Here is a 16,804-nt window from a genome sequence, read left to right as displayed (position 1 = left end):
TTGCTTCAAAACCCTAAATTTAGTCACCCCTCTGCAGCCCCCTCTCCACCTCCACTAGTGGGGCAAATGGAGACGTGCAGGAGGAGCAAAATAACACTTACGAGACATGCTGCAAGGGCAAGGATAGAATATGATGGCTTTTTGTTAAACACAATGGAAATGTGGAGCTCATTCTGACAATATATTGCACAAGAGGGACCATAAGATACATGTCCTTTTCTATGACCAAGCATTGGGAATCACAGTCACTGAACTTCGGCTTGTAACACACTTTATATTGGAATCTTGGAACTCCCGGTGAATATAGTTACGCATAACACAGCCTCAAAGTATCCCTGCATTTGAAAGTGACAATGGGGCCTGATTCGATGTGTAGAAATCTTAGTTTGGAGAGCCAAGATCCCAACCGTCCACCTATTTAACTGGAGTGTAAATACTCCTGTAGGATTTGTAGATGAACTGATCTGCGTTCAACCCATATAAAAAGTTATTTCACAGTCTCAGTAATTTGGTAACCAGGAGAACAGATGGCGAGGTACATGGCAGTTACACAGTAACATGAATTGTTTGGTGAAAAAAGTCTGTTAATGTTGGTAGTTAGTACCTTTGAAATTGGGATGAGAAAAGTACGGGCAAGAAAAGGCAACCAAGCCAGCAGAAGCAAGAGAAATATTAGTCACCTCCCTCAAAAAACTATTAGCCACCTCAAAAATTATCCAAGTGTCTAGCGATAAAATCAACAAGAAACGTTTAGTGATAGCTTGTGGCGTTGAAACACTCTGAAATATTATAACCTTTAGAGGATAGCCTTTATGGCATCTTTCTTCATGGAGCCAAGATCTGAAAATCATCCTATGCAAGGGAGTGAATACCCAAGAAGTTGAGAAGATTTGATTATCTACATCCAGAGGGGAACATAGAGATTTCACTTAGAAAGTGTTAAACAATAAAATATTGTAGATTCTCATTCATATTTCAAAAGTTACAACTGCTCCCCTTTATATAGGGATACAGTAACAAGAAGTTTATTGAGTAGTCAATGTAGGACTAAACATAATTATCTAATCATAGTTATTTCCTTAGTTACATTCCTAATATCTTTTAGTCACCAAATTTCTAATTTATACTCATAATATATAATTCATAATATACCTATGAGTGACATTATAGATTTTCACAATATATTTCTTAATACTTCCCCTCAAGTTGGAGCATGTATATCATACATGTCTGGCTTGTTACAAACAAGATGTACTCACTCTAATTTGTGACACGACTTAAAAGGCTAAAATCTTCCGTGTGGCCTTTCTCATCATAGTTGTCTTCATCTTCTAGTCTTCTACTTGAATGTCTTCCACCACGAATAACCTCAACCAAAATCACCAAATATGATACATCGATCTTCTTCACAGATCGATTAGGGAACTACAAAACAAACGATCCTCACGAGAGAGCTACCAGGCAAACGATCCTCTTTAGGGATCCACCAAGCAAACGATCCTCTTTAGGGATCCACCAAACAAACGATCCTCTTCACGGATCAACCAAATAAGCGATTCTTTTCATGAATTAACCAAACAAATGATTTTCTTCACGGAGCATTCAAACAAACGATCCTCTTCAAGGATCAACAAAACAAACGATTCTCTCTAGGGATTAATCAAACAAACGATCTTTTTCACGGATCAACCAAATAAATAATCCTCTCGAGGGATCAACCAAATAAATAATCCTCTCGAGGGATCAACCAAACAAACGATCCTTTTTAGGGATCTGTCAAACAAATGATCCCTCTTTATGGATCAACCAAACAAATGAATCCGAGAGAATAACCTTCATTGAACCAAACTCCAAACGAAATCCTAATTCAATCAAAAAATTTCTTTTTCTCGGTAGCTAATGGTGGTCAAGATTTCTAGAATACAAGCAGTGGTGCCGTTGGTGTCAACAAGTTGAGTAGGCAGTGAACGACGGGAAATCGAGGAGGCACAGACTGTAACGAGAACATATACATCGAGGATGACTATTTCTACCAATAATGGTAATTCTGATCATCAACAAGGTCATCGAAAGCAGGATGGACAAGAATCCTCAGCACTGTTCACGATGAACAGTCACCACGACATTTTTTCACGGTGTATAGTCACCACGGAACTGTTTACAGTGAACAATCACATGAAAGAAGGGAAGTTGTAAGGCAGAGGGAGGAGTTTGATGGTGAGGGATTGGGGGGCTAGGGTTTGTGAGGAGCTAGGGTTTTGTAGAGATTAGGGTTCGTGTGGTTCTGATAGCATGTTAAACAATAAAATATTGTATATTCTCATTCATATTTTAAAAGCTATAACTACTCCCTTTTATATAGAGTTACAATAATAAGAAGTTTATTGTGTAGTCAATGTGGGACTAAACACAATTACCTAATCACAATTATTCTTTTAGTTACATTTCTAATATCTCTTAATCATCAAACCTCTAATCTATACTCCTAATATATTATTCCTAGTATAACTATAATATTATATATCTCCATAATATATTTCTTAACAGTAAGAAAATTATAATATATGTGCAGGGGGAAAAATATTTCGCCACTTAAGAAGATAAAAAAATACAAGACCTTAGTCCACCTGAACTATGAGACATTTCAATTATAATTTTTATGCCCTTTTTTTATCTCTTACCCTCTTTGAGAAGGTCTCTACTTGTATTGCACAGTGTTTCTTCTTCTTCTTCTTCTTTAAACCATAGAGAGAAACCCCTGCCACTTTCTAAAAGGTCTTATGTCCTATTCTAAAACTAGGCTTCTTCATGATTTAAATCCACCTTTTCTTCTAGAACTCTTGAGCTAAAGAAAGAAATAAAGGATGTCTCGATCTCACATGTGCAAGAATTATATATAATCGTTTTCAGTCAAAAAACACACTTGATTGTTGATATTCCTAACTACGAAAGTCAGGTGACAAATGAAGTGCTATGCAAGGATATAATTAGATTTCATTAAGAGAATCTAGTCCTCTGACACCCTTTGGAATTGAGAGAGAAAATTCAGATTAGATCTCATTATAAGGAATTTCAAAATAAAGATGTGTGATAAAAGAGGACACGGGATTGAAAGTCAACATTAGACATATAGCACAATTGATTTGTTATTTTGACTTGGTCTTGTGTGACCAAATCAACTATTCTTAGTTGAAAGAATTGTGGGAAAGTGAGTTGTTGAGAGAATCTCTCTCAAGAGGCAGTAATTGAGGGGGTGGAGAGGATGAATAGTCTCTATAAATAGTGTAGTCTTCTCTTGAGAAGATATATACAGAGAAAAAACCCCATTCTATCACCGAAGCCCGCACAAAAGAAATCCCATCATTTTCTTTCTTATTCTCTATTTCGTGCACTGGTCTCAGAGCAATTAAAGATCTGTTCCCTGCTAGTTTCACTCTTATCCGATAGAGAAAAGAGAGTTTTGGCTCTTCCACCACAGTTTCGCTTCCCAAGTTCTTACATTTTTTGAAAAAATCTATTCTTCAAACAGAAGTTGTTCCCTTGTCTTTTTTTTAATATTTTAATCTTTGTCCATCAATCTCTGCACCTCAAAAGAAGAAAAAACCCAGCTACCCACTATCCTTTCATTTCTTCTCTTTGACTGAGTAGACAACTTTTTCATTTCTTCTCTTTGACCAAGAAGATCAACACCTCATGCCGTGTGTTTGCGAGAGAAAGAGAGAAAAAGCCAATATTTTTTCCCCACATTCAAAAAGTTTGTTTTTGAGCTCCATGCCCAATAGAACTTTTTCCTTTTTGTTTTTGCAGGGACTCAACCTCTTATATATTATACAAGGGAATTTTTTTTTGGCCCCTCCATTATTTTTTAAAGTTCAGCAGAGCTATTTTTAACTTGAGGAAAAATTTACTTTAGCCCTATACACAATTCAGCATCTGCTTTCAATCAGCTGTAGTTGTCCGAACAATTCTTCGCAAATCCTATCTGGTGTAACTCAACGACAGCAACAGATCATCTCCGAATCCAGTTAGAATCAATTTTGAAAAGTGCTTCTCCATTCAACACTACTAGGTGACTATCTCGCTCGAATTGGAGTTTCCTTTCTCAACTCGAAACAATCATGTTCTTATAATTTATTTATTTTATTTTTTGTCTAACTTTATTCTATTTTTTAGTATATCTGTCTATACATCAACCTCATACAATATTTTAAATTAGAACTTTAGTTTTAGTTCTTTACCGGATGGCTAGTAAGCTTGTTCTATTAGAACTAGGGAAAATTAATAAATTTAATAGCAGTAATTATGATATGTGACATAGAAAAATAGGATATGTTCTTATTTATGATAATATTGATGATATAATCAAAACCCCTGCTCTAATCTTTACTGATAATTCTATACCTGAAGAAAAGGAATGGTTTAAACAGTGAAAGTCGAAAGATAAAAAGGCAAAAAACCTAATGCTCATTTTCATGGAAGCTCATTTTCATGGAAGATAACTTAATCAAAATTTTTAAAACTTATAAGACTTCCATAGACATGTGGAATGTTATAAAAGAAAAATACGACACCGCCTCTGAAGTTAACTTTCAACTCCTCTTGCATACATATAATTCTTGTCGTATGCGAGACGAAGACAATATCGTAGATCATATTAACAAAATGAGTGTCATAGCTAATGACTTATCCACTGCTGGGACCGAAATCCCAGAAAGAATGTAAATGGCAATTATATTGAATAGTTTGCTCCCTTTTCTTGCTGTGACTGTCATTACATTAAGAATGAACTCTTCCATTAAATCTGTCACTGATCTTCCTATGCATTTAGCAATATAACAGGACTTAATAACCAGTAGGAAAGAACCAGAACTAAACATGGTGCAGTAGGAGATAAATTATGTCCGCTAGAGGCATAATGCTAAAAGCTATAAAAATCTTGGTCCCAGTAAACCACAACCAAGAGTACCGAAATCACAGCGGTTCAAGAGAAAAAAAGTACCCGTGAAGCCTACTACAATTGTGAAAAGTTCGGGTATTTCAAGCTCACTTGCTCACAAGGTGAAAAGCAAGAGAATAAGGGAGGCTATAAACATCCAGAACAAAAGGGTAGTACTAGCAAAAGAGAATTTGTCGGTGTGATAAAATACAATGCTGTGATGACCGATATTAGCGTCTGGTGGATCGACTCCGGTGCGACTAGACATATCACAAAGGACAAGAGTGGAGTCACATAATTCGCCAAGCTAAAGAATGAAGAACAAAGAATCTATATGGGAAATAATACTTATCTCAATGTAGAAGGTATTGATTCGTAAAGATTGAATCTTGGGGACAGCGTTGTTGTTCTCAAAGATGTGTTCTATACGTCAGAAATTCGGCGCAATCTGATTTTTGTTCCTAGCTTGATGAAGAAAGGACTAGAAATTAGGTTCTATAACAACCCGATTTCTATAGGTAAAAATAATAAAGTGTATGCTATAAGAAAATATGTGTCCGAGCATGAATTATGCATTCTTCCAGTGGTTTATAGTAATTCTGATAATAACATTTTGAATTTAAACTACTTGTCCTGTTATATTTTTGAGTCTGAATTATGACATTCTAGACTAGAACATGCTAGTATTATAAGAATAAAAGAAATTATCCGAATGAACTTACTACCTGCACTATCTAATGTTTAATTGTCACCATGTGAACATTGTTTAACTGGTAAAATGACCAAAAAATCTTTTATTAGCGGACAAAGAGCCAATAAACTTTTAGGGTTGATATACTCGGATATTTGTGGTCCCCTAAGAGCATCTCCAACAAGCTCCTAGTTAGGAGTTCTTGTTCGAGAGCTCTTAAGACCTCTCAAGTCCATGGCTCATCATTTTCAATGTCACATCACATGGGAAACCTCCAAACTAATGTTGATTTCCAACAAATTCCTAGTTAAGAGCTTCAACAATATCAAAAAACCCTCTCTTCTATTTTATTTTTGTTACCCATTACTTTTAATTATATTTCCACCGATAACCGACAGATTCATATCCGTTGGACACGGTCTTCGAGGGAGCATGTACTTTCATTGACAATTGACAAATTCCTATTCGTTAGGCACGAAGTTTGAGGTATCGTGCACTTTGACCGTTAACCGACTGATTCCTGTAAAATTCGACACCTTCTCACCTCAATCCATCATCTCCCACAACAAAATGTCTAGCTTATCTAGCTCAAACGATGATGAAATGATGATGTTCTTTCTTATGGGACTTGTTGTCAAGGAAGAACAAGAGAAAGTTGAAACTTCACATTAACACAAAAGACGTATCGTGCTCCATCAAAACCGACTGGAAGGTCATAATCGGTTGTTCGAGTTGTATTACGCCAATTTCATTTTCAATAAAGTAGTATTCATTCAATGTTAAAAATTTTAACTACTAGTACAATCATAAATCTAATGTAAGATAATATATGATAATTAGAAAGAACCCTTAGACATCCACCTCTCCAATATCTTTGCCTGACGCATTTCAAAGTATTATCGTTTAACTGAATTGAGTGTTGAGAGATCCATCTTCGTGATATCGTCATCTTGTTTCTTCTGTTTTAGCTCTATTTTTGATTGGTGGTTTGCTTCATCCACGCGAAAGCCTCTCTTATGATGGACTTAGCGGACTCAGAGCTTTTCATATTTTGTTTCCTCTTGAGCTTTGCTGCTTTCCTCCCTTCAGGCCTTGCTATAACATCATTCAAGCCAATGTTCAACTCGATGGGGTTGCTGGAGAGGAATTGTTTGGTGAGAAATCAGAGTTTGTTGTTCTTCTCGATTGTGATCGAATCTTATTGTAAGTTTCAATCTGTTGGATCCATTTTTGATGATGACGCAACTCAACCCAGCAATGGTCAAACCCGAATGACTTACCATAAAGAGATTGGTATAATTCTTTTACTTCTGCAATCTACACAGGAGTTAAATTTTCAATAATTAAACATATGATGCTAATTTTCAATAATTAAACATATGATGCTATGGTGTTTACATAAAAGCATATAAGTTAAATATTTACCTGGTCAATAATTCCTGTACCAGATCTTTGTCTTCCTTCAATCTGAGCAACGCACCCGCAGAACTTGTTGACCGACAGTTGAATCGTTGACTAACGATGCATCATTTGGTTTGATGTGCGGCTCGTTGGGTCGGTGGAGTATTGAATAAAGTAGTCGTTATCTCTTTGTCAAAACTTATCTTTGTGTTGCCCCGTACCTTAGATGGCGTCTTGGCTCGTGTTCAGCCAAGCAGACACAAGAAGCTTATCCTCGTGGACAGTCCAATTTTCAGACCGCGTGTAAGCCTTCTTTTTTGTGGTCGGTGTTTCTTGGGATGACATTTGCTGTGTTGTCGATTGAGCGTACTCACGGATGGGGTGACCTTCAACTACGACATCTGTGTAGAACGGCGGGTAAAAGGCTGATCCTTCACCGGTGAAGAGTTGCGAGTAGAAGTTTTGGGAGGGATCCATGAGATTTGTAATTTGATATTTAAATATAGTTTTTTTTATGAGAGAGTTGTGTGGAATGATTTGTGTAGTGAAGTGAGAATTTATAGAATTTTTTTTTACTGTTCATTTTTTTAAATTTCAACGGCTATTTCTTAACGGCTACTTTCAAACTCTTTTTTTGCTTAAAGAATAACATAGTGTATTAGCTAGATGGATAGGTTTTTTATGTAAAAAAAAATTATTCACTGGGATCTCCCAAGCACTCCATTTGTGGAGCGCTTGGGAGCTCCAGTAGGCCCCACTAGCCACATCAGCCTTAAGAGGCTAGTTAGGAGCTTGTTGGAGCACCTCCAACAAGCTCACACCATCGCCTTAGCCTTAGGAGGTGGGGTGGGAGCTTGTTGGAGATGCTCTAAGTGTCAAAACTTATAGTAATAAAGAATATTTATTACTTTTATAGATGATTATTTCAAGTTTGCACACGTCTATCTTATATTTAGAAAATTGGAAGCATTTGACTGCTTTAAGAGATATAAGACAGAAGTTAAAAACCAAATTAGAATGAAAATTAAAATTTTAGGAACTGATAGAGATAGGGAATATAACTCTAAACAAATTGAGAGTTATTGTATTCAACATGTAATTAAAAGACATATACAATAATACCGTATACACCACAACAGAATGGTGTTGCTGAAAGAAAAAACAGAACATTGCTGAATATAGTTAGATGCATGTTGTCTCATTCTGGTCTCTCCAAAAACTTTTAGGGAGAAGCAATGTTAAAAATTTTAACTACTAGTACAATCATAAATCTAATGTAAGATAATATATGATAATTAGAAAGAACCCTTAGACATCCACCTCTCCAATATCTTTGCCTGACGCATTTCAAAGTATTATCGTTTAACTGAATTGAGTGTTGAGAGATCCATCTTCGTGATATCGTCATCTTGTTTCTTCTGTTTTAGCTCTATTTTTGATTGGTGGTTTGCTTCATCCACGCGAAAGCCTCTCTTATGATGGACTTAGCGGACTCAGAGCTTTTCATATTTTGTTTCCTCTTGAGCTTTGCTGCTTTCCTCCCTTCAGGCCTTGCTATAACATCATTCAAGCCAATGTTCAACTCGATGGGGTTGCTGGAGAGGAATTGTTTGGTGAGAAATCAGAGTTTGTTGTTCTTCTCGATTGTGATCGAATCTTATTGTAAGTTTCAATCTGTTGGATCCATTTTTGATGATGACGCAACTCAACCCAGCAATGGTCAAACCCGAATGACTTACCATAAAGAGATTGGTATAATTCTTTTACTTCTGCAATCTACACAGGAGTTAAATTTTCAATAATTAAACATATGATGCTAATTTTCAATAATTAAACATATGATGCTATGGTGTTTACATAAAAGCATATAAGTTAAATATTTACCTGGTCAATAATTCCTGTACCAGATCTTTGTCTTCCTTCAATCTGAGCAACGCACCCGCAGAACTTGTTGACCGACAGTTGAATCGTTGACTAACGATGCATCATTTGGTTTGATGTGCGGCTCGTTGGGTCGGTGGAGTATTGAATAAAGTAGTCGTTATCTCTTTGTCAAAACTTATCTTTGTGTTGCCCCGTACCTTAGATGGCGTCTTGGCTCGTGTTCAGCCAAGCAGACACAAGAAGCTTATCCTCGTGGACAGTCCAATTTTCAGACCGCGTGTAAGCCTTCTTTTTTGTGGTCGGTGTTTCTTGGGATGACATTTGCTGTGTTGTCGATTGAGCGTACTCACGGATGGGGTGACCTTCAACTACGACATCTGTGTAGAACGGCGGGTAAAAGGCTGATCCTTCACCGGTGAAGAGTTGCGAGTAGAAGTTTTGGGAGGGATCCATGAGATTTGTAATTTGATATTTAAATATAGTTTTTTTTATGAGAGAGTTGTGTGGAATGATTTGTGTAGTGAAGTGAGAATTTATAGAATTTTTTTTTACTGTTCATTTTTTTAAATTTCAACGGCTATTTCTTAACGGCTACTTTCAAACTCTTTTTTTGCTTAAAGAATAACATAGTGTATTAGCTAGATGGATAGGTTTTTTATGTAAAAAAAAATTATTCACTGGGATCTCCCAAGCACTCCATTTGTGGAGCGCTTGGGAGCTCCAGTAGGCCCCACTAGCCACATCAGCCTTAAGAGGCTAGTTAGGAGCTTGTTGGAGCACCTCCAACAAGCTCACACCATCGCCTTAGCCTTAGGAGGTGGGGTGGGAGCTTGTTGGAGATGCTCTAAGTGTCAAAACTTATAGTAATAAAGAATATTTATTACTTTTATAGATGATTATTTCAAGTTTGCACACGTCTATCTTATATTTAGAAAATTGGAAGCATTTGACTGCTTTAAGAGATATAAGACAGAAGTTAAAAACCAAATTAGAATGAAAATTAAAATTTTAGGAACTGATAGAGATAGGGAATATAACTCTAAACAAATTGAGAGTTATTGTATTCAACATGTAATTAAAAGACATATACAATAATACCGTATACACCACAACAGAATGGTGTTGCTGAAAGAAAAAACAGAACATTGCTGAATATAGTTAGATGCATGTTGTCTCATTCTGGTCTCTCCAAAAACTTTTAGGGAGAAGCATTGTTAACTGCAAATTATATTTTAAATAGAATTTTCACTAAATTAGTTGTACCTACACCTTATGAATTATGGAATGAAAGGAAATCTAATCTGAGCCATCTCAAAAAGTGGGGATTTATAGTCCATATTCTCATTCTATATCAACTTAGAGATAAGTTGGATTTTAAAATAATAAAGTGTAGATTTATAGGATATTCAGAAAAGTTAAAAGGTTATAAGTTCAACAATAAAGAAAAATGGGTCATTGAAAGCAGAGATACTATATTTCTAAAAAATCTAGAGGAAGAAGAATAAGTTCAAGAGGAAACAGAACCTCTAATTGTAATAAATGATGATTATTACGGTATTGTTTTCACTAATGACCCATATATTGTGAATGAACCTAACTTTGAAAATGATGAAATATATAGAAAATAATGTACCTCATTAACCAGTTATAGGCAACAAAAGGCGAAGAACAAAACCTATATTGATGGATGACTACTATTTGCATTCATGTTAGCCATCTTGTTTTTCGGTAGATACAAATATATAGAAGAACAAGATCTCTTAATCTTCTCTGATGCAATGAAATCACATGAATCAGCTTTATGGCTAGAATCCATGAGAGAAGAACTTGATTCTATAAAAAAGAAAAGTATGAGAGTTATGTGATTTACCAAAAAATAGAAAAGCTATAGCATGCAAATGGGTGGTTAAAAAGAAATATCGTGTTGGTGGATCTATTGATAAATTAAAAGCATGGTTAGTTGCCAAGGATTTCAACTAGATGACAGGAATAGATTTTCAGAAAACATATTTTCCTATAGCTAAATTTACATCCATTAGAATTATTTTGGCTATTATTGTATATCTTAATTTGGAGTTATTCCAAATGAATGTTAAAATTACATTCCTTAACGGAGAGTTGAATGAAGCGATATATACGCAACAACCTGAATGTTTTCAAATAAAAGAACAGGAACATAAAGTTTACAAATTTATGAAATCTCTATATAGTTTAAACCAGTATTCTAGAAAATGGTATCTCAAATTTTATGATGCTGTCACTAAACTTGGTTTTATTCAAAATAAATTAGATAATTATATATGTTTTGAAAAGTGTGAGCAATTTTACTATATTGTCCTTATATGTGGATGATATATTGCTCGCCGGAAATGATATGAAAATGTTGAATAAAATCAAGGCAGATCTCAGCGAAAAGTTTGAGATGAAAGACATAGGAGATGCATCATATATTTTTGGAATTCAAATAATTCGAGATAGAAAGTCTAGAATGCTAAATCTAAACCAAAAAAAATATTTAAGGTCGGTTCTTAAAAGGTTTGGAATGGAGAATTTCAATCCGGCACCAACTCTGTTGGTCATGAGAAAGAGATTATGTAAAGAACAAAGCCCTAGAGAGGGGCAAAAGCTATTAAATGTTCCTTATGCTCAAGCAATTGGAAGATTGATGTATGCAATGTTGTGCATCAGACCTGATATAGCTTATTATATAGCTTATGATGTAAGTCTAGTCAGTCAATATCAAAGTAATCTAGGACCAACACATTGGGAAACTGTTAAAAAGATTATGAAGTATATCAGAGGTACATTGACTCATAGATTGATTTATCAAGCCGATTCGCTTGATCTCCTCGGTTACTCTCGATGCTGATTTCGAAGGTGATAAAGATGATGAAAAGTCCACTTCGGGACACTTTATTTTTAGAGGACGTGTTTCTTAGAGTAGCAAGAAACAATGATGTGTTGCTAGATACACGCAAGAAGCTGAATATATAGCTTACAGTATGACAACTACACATGCTGTCTGGAGAAGGGTTTTTGATAATGTAGATCTTAATTTGTTAGAAGGGTCTATTGACATTTATTGTGATAATTAAGTAGCGATTAGCTTGATCAATAGTGACGCGAATAGCTCCAAAGGAAAACACATTGAAATCCAGTATCACTATATTCGAGATATTGTAAAAATGGAGAAGTTAAAGTGACTTATATCTCTGCTACAGATATGATTGCTGATCCTTTAACAAAAGAAATATCAGCAGAGTTTTTTATTAAACATGTAAGTTTGATGGGGCTTAAAAATAAATAAGTCCAAGTAAAATTTCATGAATAATAAAATAAAAGTTACTCTTTATGGATAGTTGAAGTAATGGTAAGTAGAAATATGAATCTCACGGATAGTGGGAGTCATATCACTTGGTTAAATTGGTCAAGTGGGAGATGTTATTTTGACTTGGTCTTGTGTGATCAAATCAACTATTCTCAGTTGAGAGAATTGTGGGGGAAGTGAGTTGGTGAGAGAATCTCTCTCAAGAGGCAATAATTGAGGGGGTGGAGATGATGGGTAGCCTTTATAAATAGTGCAATATTTTCTTGAGAAGATATATGCACAGGAAAAAAAACCCTATTCTATCACCGGAGCCCCCTCAAAAGAAATCCCATCATTTTCTTTCTTCTCTGTTTCGTACACGATTACTATAAATTGGATGACTCAGTTATATTAGCTTCACATGAGCTCTGTAGCTATTGCTGAGTAATTAGAAATTCATGGCAAATTAGAAAGCATATATTAGTACTTCCTAAACTTTGTAACAGGAAAAATACAATTTCTCATTAGAAACGAAACTTGCCCAAGAGCAAAATGATGTTGGTTCTACAAGTAACAATATGACATATATAGTTGTATAGAACGAGCCTGATATGATCGGAACTGTTCTTATAAGAAAACATGTAGTGCAACTCCAGATCAAAATTGTTACACATTAACCTTTTTGCTGGTAAACAAAGTGAAGAATTTTCTCTCTTATGCAGTCTTATTATTATAAACTTGCAGGTTCGCAAGCGCTAGTCAGTCTTGTTTTGAGGAAGGAACTTTCTTCAGATTCTTTTTCATTGGTAGCTGAAGAGGTGCATGCCCCAACTCCTTGCATTTTGTATTGTCTTATGGTTTATTTAGGATAATTACCTGAAATTTAGGGGAGATGACTGTATATGGTAGTTTTTCTAGGATTCAGGAGACCTGCGGAAAGATGGTGCTAAAGAAACATTGAAACGCATCACGAAACTCGTCAATGATACTCTATCCGCAGATGGTACATATGACATTTCGTTATCTGATGATGATGTACTTGATGCCATTGATAGTGGCAAATCTGAAGGAGGTCCTGATGGACGACATTGGGTATTGGATCCTATAGATGGCACAAAAGGGTGAGAGTTGCAAATTGAGCATTAAGTTGTTATAAGACATTTTGCTCTAATGCTACAACAACAACAACCAAGCCTGTTATAGGTCATCTCCTCCGTTAAGTGAGTCCTAATCATATCCTTTTTAATTGCTTCTAACCAAGTTATTCTAAGTCTACCTCTAGATCTTCTAGCCCCATCAACTCTAATATTATCGCTTTTCCTAATCGGTGCACTAAGGGGTCTCTGTTGTACATGACCAAACCATCTTAATCTATGTGCAATTAGCCTTTATATAATTGGATTGATGCAGAAACTCGAGTGATTGCTAGATTTTAAACTACCTACTGCAACCTTTTGCTCTAATGCTGTAGTCTATAATTCCATGTTATGTTAGAATTTTCGTATTATTTTAGAATGAATTCTGGGTGATACTTTGATTTTGCATGATACTCATCGTGCATGAATATTGCTAATATTGGAAGGAAGTATATATTAAAGTTGCATTGCCTAATTGAAATCAGGTTTCTGAGAGGAGACCAGTATGCAATAGCCCTTGCTTTGCTTGACAAAGGAAAAGTAGTGTTGGGTGTCCTTGCATGTCCAAATCTTCCTCTAACATCAATTGCTGATTCTAACAAAAACACTCACGAAAGCCAAGTTGGTTGTCTTTTCTCTGCTAAAATCGGCACAGGATCATATATGCAGTCACTGGATGGTTCAGCTCCTACAAAGGTAGCCACAGGATATCACTTAAAGCATTCTCTTATATAAGAAACAAAATTTTCTTTGCTATATAATGTATCATTTCTTCTTTCAGGTGCATGTTAGCAATGTTGAGAATCCAGCTGATGCATCATTCTTCGAGTCCTTTGAAGCTGCTCATTCCCTGCATGATTTATCTAGCTCTATAGCTACGGTACTAGGGAATTACGTTACATCCTTCATATTTTGAGCTATATACACACATTGCATATAAATTTGATTTTTCTTATTTTTGAGCAGAAACTTGGTGTGCAAGCGCCACCTGTAAGAATTGATAGCCAAGCAAAATACGGTGCTCTGGCACGAGGAGATGGAGCCATTTATTTACGGTTCCCACATAAAGGCTACCGTGAGAAAATATGGGACCATGCAGCTGGTTGCATTGTAGTCACAGGTATGAGGAACCAGAACTTTGATTTTTGTTCTTCTTAAGGTATAATTGTGCCACTATGTTGCTTACGGTATCATTTTATAATCATTATGTAACGTATTACTTGTGCATAGACCCCCTGCTAGCACTGTGATTTGGAAGAACTTACTACTTGTGGTTTGATTTTGGCAAGTAGACCTTTCTAGTGAAATTTATTACTTTCTTAACCTTAAACAATGAGATAATTGTTGTTTAACAAATAAATTCCCTGAGGGTAAAAAAGATGAAAAAAATTCACTCTGGGGGTTATCTGTCAATATTAAATTACAGGGATAATAAGTTTCAAGTGCCGGACTACAGGGGTCTATGCGCAATTAGCCTTTATATAATGGGATTGATGCAGAAACTCAAGTGATTGCTAGATTTTTAAACTACCTACTGCAAACATTTCGCAGAAGCTGGTGGAATAGCGACTGACGCTGCAGGAAACGATTTGGATTTCTCAAAAGGGAGGTTTCTCGATCTCGATACAGGAATTATTGTCACCAACAAGAAGCTAATGCCATCGCTCTTGAATGCAGTACAAGCTTCTCTCAAGGAACAAGCGCAAACTGCTTCACCTTTGTAATCAATTTTCTTCGCGAAACATTTCTTCAGGCTCTTATATCTAGAATTTTAGAGTCAATCTCGTTCTCTTTTTGTCTAATAATGAATTTGGTATTTTTTGCCCCCACATTTATGTTGTATTATGTGGATGATCATTTTTGTTTGGCTCTTTGAAGACTGATTACTCAAAATTATGTGTTCCTGTCATCTTTTGTTAGCGTGCGGTTCTGTTGAAGGTTACGATTTTATTATGTGATAATCTACTTAATTCACATATACGAACTTAGAGTTTTGAGTTTCTAGTTGTAATTGGATTTACGAAATAATTAGAAGATATATGGAAACCTTTTGATCTCATGGAACAACAATATATCACGAGCGAAAAGAACCAAATTGTAAGATCATATATTAGCATTGTTGTGCCTGAAGCTGTGTCGAGGAACCAAACCAAACGCCAATCCAAGAGAGCCAAACGAACCAAATATCAATGCACAAACAAAACACCAATTTTAACGTGGTTCGGCAAGTTGCCTACGTCCACGGGGCAAGGGGGATGGGGTTTTCACTAATAGAGAAAGAGTACAAACTGAGATTACAAATCACTCGAAGGAACAAACTAATCTCACCAACAAAACTCTTAATCTCTCCAAATAAAACCCTAAACGAATAGCTCAAAAATACCTCTTTTTGTGCTCCAAATAGCCCCCAATCAATGCTTAATCAAAGCCTAAACCAAGCCTAGGAAACCCTAAAAAACGTGTCTCTATTTATAGCAAAACACAATCCCAAACTGATTGGGATTCTAAAAACGAGTCTGCCACACCCTGCACCATGGGTGTGGCAGAGGGTGTGGTGCAGGACAGATTCTACCACACCCATGGCAGACGGAGTGCGAACACTCACCCAAACGTCGGTATCTACTCACCAAATCGGCTGCATCAAAACTGACTGCCTATGTATCATCTTGCCCAAGGAATCAAGCCTTCACGTAGTTCACCCAAACGTCGGTATCTACTCACCAAATCGGCTGCATCAAAACTGACTGCCTACGTATCCTCTTGCCCAAGGAATCAAGCCTTCACGTAGTTCACCCAAACGGCCTCCAAAGGCCCTCAAACAAATAGAAAAGTCTGCAACTCTTCCCCAATATCGCCAACGGATCTGCAACTAATAGCGGCCCCAAACTGATACAAATCAAACACCTCCATTTGAGGTGAACCAATGGCCATGTCCAAACTGCGCCTATCAGCTGCACTCAAATCAATCAACACGTCATCTGCATCCAAAACCAAATGATCTTCACGCTGTGTCACCTCAGCTGAAGTCCCAAATAATACAGAATGACCTGGAGTATGTGGAGTACAAATGACGCAGTATGATCTGGAGTATGTGGAGTAATCTCCACCCAACGTGGAGTAGCATCACTCTCCACCTGCTGCGATATCCAAATGACCTGATCAACACTCTCCACCTGCCGAGAGTCAAAAGTGACATACCTGCTCAGAACAAAATCAGAAGCTCCCAAACGATAATCAACTGAGCCTCCGAACCCCAAACGCGCAATCGGATCCAATCTCACATCCACGATGTGACCAAATGCTGGGTATCCAAATATCCGACGCGACCCAAAATCTGAAGCAGCTCCACCAGATCTAATAACTCCTAAAGCAGCAGTCGGCGACCTATGCATAAGATGACCCAAATATGTCGAAGCCCGCACACCAATGCCAATGCTCGACATCAAACG

At 36.4% G+C, this 16,804-nt stretch overlaps 1 protein-coding gene across 2 annotated transcripts in view; it reads left to right on the top strand.

Moving 5' to 3' along the window:
• Positions 1–15,274, top strand: part of LOC109824316 (SAL1 phosphatase-like) — a 16,836-nt gene extending 1,562 nt beyond the window's left edge. Inside the window, exons 3-8 of one of the 2 annotated variants that reach the window (XM_020390884.1) lie at positions 12,964–13,037; positions 13,138–13,340; positions 13,841–14,051; positions 14,137–14,235; positions 14,322–14,475; positions 14,907–15,274. In XM_020390884.1, coding sequence (XP_020246473.1) covers positions 12,964–13,037; positions 13,138–13,340; positions 13,841–14,051; positions 14,137–14,235; positions 14,322–14,475; positions 14,907–15,079 — 914 coding nt within the window. In that variant the 3' untranslated portion in view covers positions 15,080–15,274. Of the gene's footprint in view, positions 1–12,963; positions 13,038–13,137; positions 13,341–13,840; positions 14,052–14,136; positions 14,236–14,321; positions 14,476–14,781; positions 14,882–14,906 lie in introns of those variants that run through there. The other variant, XM_020390885.1, reaches the window with a different exon arrangement.

This window comes from Asparagus officinalis, chromosome 9 (genome assembly GCF_001876935.1).
Source record: "Asparagus officinalis chromosome 9, Aspof.V1, whole genome shotgun sequence".
In the NCBI taxonomy this organism is placed as follows: Eukaryota; Viridiplantae; Streptophyta; class Magnoliopsida; order Asparagales; family Asparagaceae; genus Asparagus; species Asparagus officinalis.
This window is presented reverse-complemented; position numbering and strand designations above follow the sequence as displayed.